Source organism: Dama dama, chromosome 4, assembly GCF_033118175.1.
Source record: "Dama dama isolate Ldn47 chromosome 4, ASM3311817v1, whole genome shotgun sequence".
Classification (NCBI taxonomy): domain Eukaryota; kingdom Metazoa; phylum Chordata; class Mammalia; order Artiodactyla; family Cervidae; genus Dama; species Dama dama.
In genome coordinates this window covers 69822432-69827661 of record NC_083684.1, presented here as the reverse complement: position 1 = coordinate 69827661, position 5230 = coordinate 69822432, and the positions used below count along the sequence as shown (strand labels likewise).

General features: G+C 57.0%; 1 protein-coding gene across 1 annotated transcript; it reads right to left on the bottom strand.

The window, feature by feature from the left end:
* Nucleotides 1-2179: 2179 nt before the first annotated feature.
* LOC133055234 (leukocyte immunoglobulin-like receptor subfamily A member 1) lies at nucleotides 2180-4000 on the bottom strand. The gene is made up of 5 exons (XM_061140653.1): nucleotides 3921-4000; nucleotides 3659-3771; nucleotides 3225-3502; nucleotides 2793-3072; nucleotides 2180-2508 (listed from the first exon to the last, which is right to left on the bottom strand). The coding sequence occupies exons 1-5, from the start codon at nucleotides 3998-4000 to the stop codon at nucleotides 2180-2182; spliced, it is 1080 nt and encodes a 359-aa protein (XP_060996636.1).
* Nucleotides 4001-5230: the final 1230 nt, after the last annotated feature.

Here is a 5230-nt window from a genome sequence, read left to right as displayed (position 1 = left end):
CAGGTGGCTTTTTCTGAGGGCAGACGCTGGTTTGGGGGAAGGATGCACCCGTTCTCCGGGAAGTCCTGGGGGGTGTCTCCTGAACAGGGTCTTACCGCGAGCAGACTCTGCCGTGTCTCTCGTGTGCCCTCTCGTGGCCACAGGCAGGATGGCTCCAAGCTGGAAGAAAAGCGCCTTTGCAGGTACAAGAGGTTGTGTTAGTGGTAAAGAAGCCGCCTGCCAATGCAGGAAACCCGAGGGCCGCGCGTTCAGTTCCTGGGTGGGGAAGATGCCCTGGATGAGGGCATGACATCCCACCCCAGTATTCTTGCCTGGAGAATCTCATGGACAGAGGAGCCTGGCGGGCTCCAGTCCATGGGGTCGCAAACAGTCGGACAGGACTGAAGCACACACATGCCCCAAGGGTGTCAGAGGGTTCTCTTTTCTCCACACCCTCTCCAGCATTTATTGCCTATAGATTTTGTTGATATCCATTCCAACTGGTGTGTGGTGGTAACTCATTGCAGGTTTGATCTGCATTTTTCTAAGAATAGACGGTGTTGAGCATCTTCTCATGTACCCGCTGGCCATCTGTATGTCTTTGGGAAAATGTCTCTTCAGTTCTTCTGCCCATTTTTGATGGGTTGTTTGTTTCTTTGATTTTGAGTCATATGAGCGGTTCATATATTTTGGTCATATCATTTACAAATGTTTCTACCATTCCATGTGCTGTCTTTTCAAGTTGATGATTTCCGTTGCTGTGCTAAAGGTTATAGGTTTGATGAGGTCCCATTTGTTAATTTTTGCTTTTGTTTATTTTGCCTTGGGAGACTGACCTATGAACATATTGATATGATGTGTATCAAAGAGTGCTTGGCCCATGTTCTCTTCCGGCATTTTTATGATGTTATGTCTAACATTTAGGTCTTCAAACCATTCTGAGTTTAATTTTTATATAGTGTGGGAGCATGTTCTGCTTTCATTGATTTACATGTAACTGTGCAGTGAATCTCCCCACCTCTTTGAGGTCACCTTCACTCTGCCCTGCATGCTGTGGGGCTGATTCCCTTGCGACATTGACGCGCTGGCTCCTGGAAATCAGCACCACGGACAGAGCCGGAGAAGCCGCGTTCACTCTGCCCTGCATGCTGTGGGGCTGAGTCCCTTGCGACATTGACGCGCTGGCTCCTGGAAATCAGCACCACGGACAGAGCCGGAGAAGCCGCGTTCGCTCTGCCCTGCATGCTGTGGGGCTGATTCCCTTGGCGACATTGACGCGCTGGCTCCTGGAAATCAGCACCACGGACAGAGCCGGAGAAGCCGCGTTCACTCTGCCCTGCATGCTGTGGGGCTGAGTCCCTTGGCGCCTTTGACTCTCAGGGTCCCGGGAATCAGCACCACGGACAGAGCCGGAGAAGCCACCTTGACTCTGCCCTGCACACCGTGGGGCTGAGTCGCTTGGCGCCCTTCCCGCGCAGGCTCCCGGGGATCAGCACCACGGACAGAGGCCACCTTCACTCTGCCCTGCACACCGTGGGGCTGAGTCGCTTGGCGCCCTTCCCGCGCAGGCTCCCGGGGATCAGCACCACGGACAGAGGCGGAGAGGCCGCCTCCTCTCTCTCTCCTCAGCTGGTGGCTTCCCCTTAACACACAGTTCTTCTCACTCTGAGCAGCCAGTATACTGGGACCAGTGAGCTCAGTTATACTTGGGACCTGAAGCCCCCTCCCTTCATCCCCACCCCACCCTAGACCCTATGGGAAGCAACCCGTAAAGGTTTAGTGCGGAAGGGGGAACAGGAGGTCGCCCAGGGCCCAGGAGACCTCGTCTCCTCTAGGCTAGGAGGACTCGGTTACTCAGCAGACCTGGAGCTCGTGCATGTGGGTGGGGTCTGCAGGCCCCAGCTGCTCCCTGGAACAAGGACAGGAGGAGGATGTGGGGTGTGTCTGGGTCTTCATGCTGCTTTTAGCTCCATGTCTTCCCTCAAAGCCCAGAGCGTTCCACTCTTCAGTCCCCTCTCTGCACACCTAGCACTGCCTGGACCCTGGGGAGGGGGTACGTGGAGTAGACGGAGAGGCGCCCCCTTGTATTATCCATCTCTCCGTGAGGTGGGGTCACCTGTGGCTGATGTCCCCGTGTCTCCCTTCTTCCCATGCAGCCCAGAGCTGCCCAGGGACAGGACTGAGCTGTGGGTCTGACTCCTCAGTGGGTATGGGCAGGGGGCTCCTCATCCGAGACCAGGAGCTCCAGGGGGTCGCTGGGGAGCGACAGCAGGTGGGGGGCGGTGCTCTGTGAGCTGTAGCACCTGTAGGTCCCACCGTGGGCCGAGGTCACAGCTCTCAGGGAGAAGTTGGCCTGGACGGGCGGAGCCGTGTCCTGCAGACGCAGGTGCTGGGGAGGAGCGAGCGAGCCCTCCTTGGACAGATGGAAGGTGTCTGAGCGGACCTCAGAGCGACACTGTAGGGTCACATTCTCTCCCTGGGGCACTGAGGCCCCCGGGTGGGCGGAGAGGGAGGGTTTCCTGTGCATTCCTGGGGGAGGACGGCGGTGATGAGCAGAGAGCCCCTCCCCACACCCCAGACCCTGAGCTGAGAGGCCTCCTTGTGAGCCCTCCCAGCTCCTCTCAGCCCGTCTGTGTGGGTCTCCTTAGTCTTCGCGCCTCTCACTCCTGTTTTCACGTTCCCCTCCTAGACCCCTGCCCCACCTCGGTCTCTGCTCCAGGACCCTCTCCCTGGACCCGTCACCACCAGGGCCGACCCTGGTCCAGCGCCCTGAGCAGACAGTCGGGACCTGGGCTAGGACAGGGGCTCCTCACCCGCGACCAGGATGTCCAGGGGGGCGCTGGGGGCAGACCACGCGTGGGAGAGGCTGTGCCCGCTGTAGCATCTGTACCGGCCCCCGTGGGCGCGGCTCACACGGCCCAGGGGGAAGTCGGGGCTCTGCTGCCCTTCTAGGCGGCAGGGCGGGCTGAGCTGCTCGACCTTGGTCAGAGCGAAGCTGCCAAAGCCGGCCTCTGAGCCACACCGGAGGGTCAGGTTGTCTCCGGGGAGCACGAGCGAGCCGGGCTGGGCGGACAGGGAGGGTTTTTCTGTACACTCTGGGGGCAAGGGGCTGTGTTACAGGGGGACCTCCACCCTAGTGACCTCAGGTGTGGGCTAGGAGGGCAGCGGTCCCCTGAGCCCACGCTCTGCTCCTCTGCCTGTGAGGACGCACCCCTCCCTCTTACACCCCTCCCTCTTACCTGTCACCACCAGGGGCAGGGGGTCACTCCGCTCTGACCAGCGGTTCCTGCTGCGATATGCACACTGATACTGCCCGGCATAACTTGAGCTCGTGTATTCAAAGTGGAACCGGCCTTGTTCCTGGAGCCCTGAGGGGCCTGAGCCTCCCAGGATCCAGAGCCGCTCTCTTTATACAGACGGTAGACATCTGCCAGCAGAGACCCCTGACACCAGATGGTCACCGGGCTCCCCTGGGCGACCATGGTGCCCGGGTCAGCCCAGATGGAGGGTTTGGGGAGAACCTCTGGAAAGGAATCAGACCTGAGGAGTCAGGGCGCCTTCTCCCCCAGGTTCCCCAGCTGTCACCCACCCCTCCCAGACGGGCAACCAGCGGCCCCGGCCCGCTGTGCTCCCCAGCGACCAGGGGTGGTGGGTGGAAGCAGGAGGTCTGGGGGCTCACCTGGCTGTCCCTGGTTCCACGGGCCCCAGCACAGCCCTGGAAGAGAGTTTCCTGTGAGCGCCCAGCTCCACCACACGTCCTGGACGCTCCAGGTCTGCTCTGCGTCCTGAGGGCTGGGGTCAGATCCGGGCTGAGGACATTCCCCTCTCCCCCAAGAAAGTCTGTCCCCACCGGGCCTCCTGCGTCCTGGGGCCTCTGCCTCTGTGCTTTGGACAGAATACCATTTGAAAACAGTGAATGGTATTTTTGTTTATCTACTCACCAGTGATAGACATTCAGATCCCTGTCCTTGTTTGTCTCTGAGGCTACCTCATGAACACACTCGCTTACATGTTTGAGCATGTTGGCGGCTTTTCGTCTTCTGATTGTGGTAGGAGCGCATCTGCTCTCTGTGCCGCCTGGCGCACTGCGTGGTGTGGTCAGCCACAGGCGCGCTGTGCTGCTGCGGGTCTCCACAGCCTCTTCATCTTGCAAACTGAAACTGCACCGCCATGTGGGCCTTCTAGGTCCAGTGCTAATTCGGGCTTGCTCCTCGAGGAAGTGCCGACTTGCTCTGCACAGTGGTGGAGCCATTTCCCCTCCTCACCTGCAATGTCACGGCTTCAGGCTTCTCCACAGCCTCATCACCAGCTGTTAATTTCTCAAATCATGGTCTATCTCATTGGGTTCAAACAGTATCTCCTTGTGGTTTAACTTTCATTTCCCTAGTGACAGATGTTCTAAAGATCCTTTCATGTGCTAGCCATCCACTTGTATATCTTCTGTGTAGAAATATCTAAGCCTTTGACCTTTTTAAAAATATCAGGTCATTTCTTGTTATTGAGTTAAAGATATTTTTCATGTATCAGGATACTATACTCTGACTAGACGATGTGCTAATATTTTTTTTCAAATTTTGTTGGCTGTCTTTTATAATCTGGAGAGTGTTTTTGAGGTACCACCAAGTTAAATTTTGGTGAAATTCACCTTTTTTTTCCTTTCCTTCTGATCCTTTTCCTGTCGTAGGAAAGAATCTATTGTCAAGTCAACATGATGAAGACTTACTTGGTGTTTTCTCTTAGAGGATTTTAGCTGTCAAATGGATCCATTCTGAGCTGATCTTTTTATGTGGCGCGTGTCACAGCGAGCTTCGTTCTTCTGCGGGTGGATATCCAGATTTCCCAGCTCCATTTGTCTCAGAGAATGTCCTTTCCCCCCTTAGAGAGCCTGGGGTTGAGATGGACATCCGATCATGCAGGTGGGCGTGAGGGTCCTGCCAGCTCCTCAGGGCGGAACTGTGTAGGTCTGAGCTGGGAGCTGTGTGGCGGAGCAGGCAGGTTCCTGGAGTCAGACACATCATTGGTTTAGACCTTTGCCCTAATCCCGTGTTTTAGGTAAATGCCTGCATGAGCCTGGGAGCACCCTCGCGAAAGAGGAGACGACCGCCACCTAATAGTTTTGTGATGGAGCGCGTGATGTGCGTGTGTGTGGAGCGCGTGTGGAGCACGTGTAGAGCGCATGGTGTGTGTGCGTGTGGAGCGGGTGTGGAGTGCGTGCGTGGAGCGCGTGTGGAGCACGTGTGGAGCGCGTGGT

Excerpts from the sequence above, each read along its gene's own strand:
- LOC133055234 (XM_061140653.1), bottom strand. The coding sequence starts at position 4,000 with ATGCTCAAACATGTAAGCGAGTGTGTTCATGAGGTAGCCTCAGAGACA. Across the intron at positions 3,772-3,920 it reads GATCTGAATGTCTATCACTG|CCCTCAGGACGCAGAGCAGA; the intron begins GTGAGTAGATAA and ends ATCTGACCCCAG. Across the intron at positions 2,509-2,792 it reads CCTGGACATCCTGGTCGCGG|GAATGCACAGGAAACCCTCC; the intron begins GTGAGGAGCCCC and ends GTCCTCCCCCAG.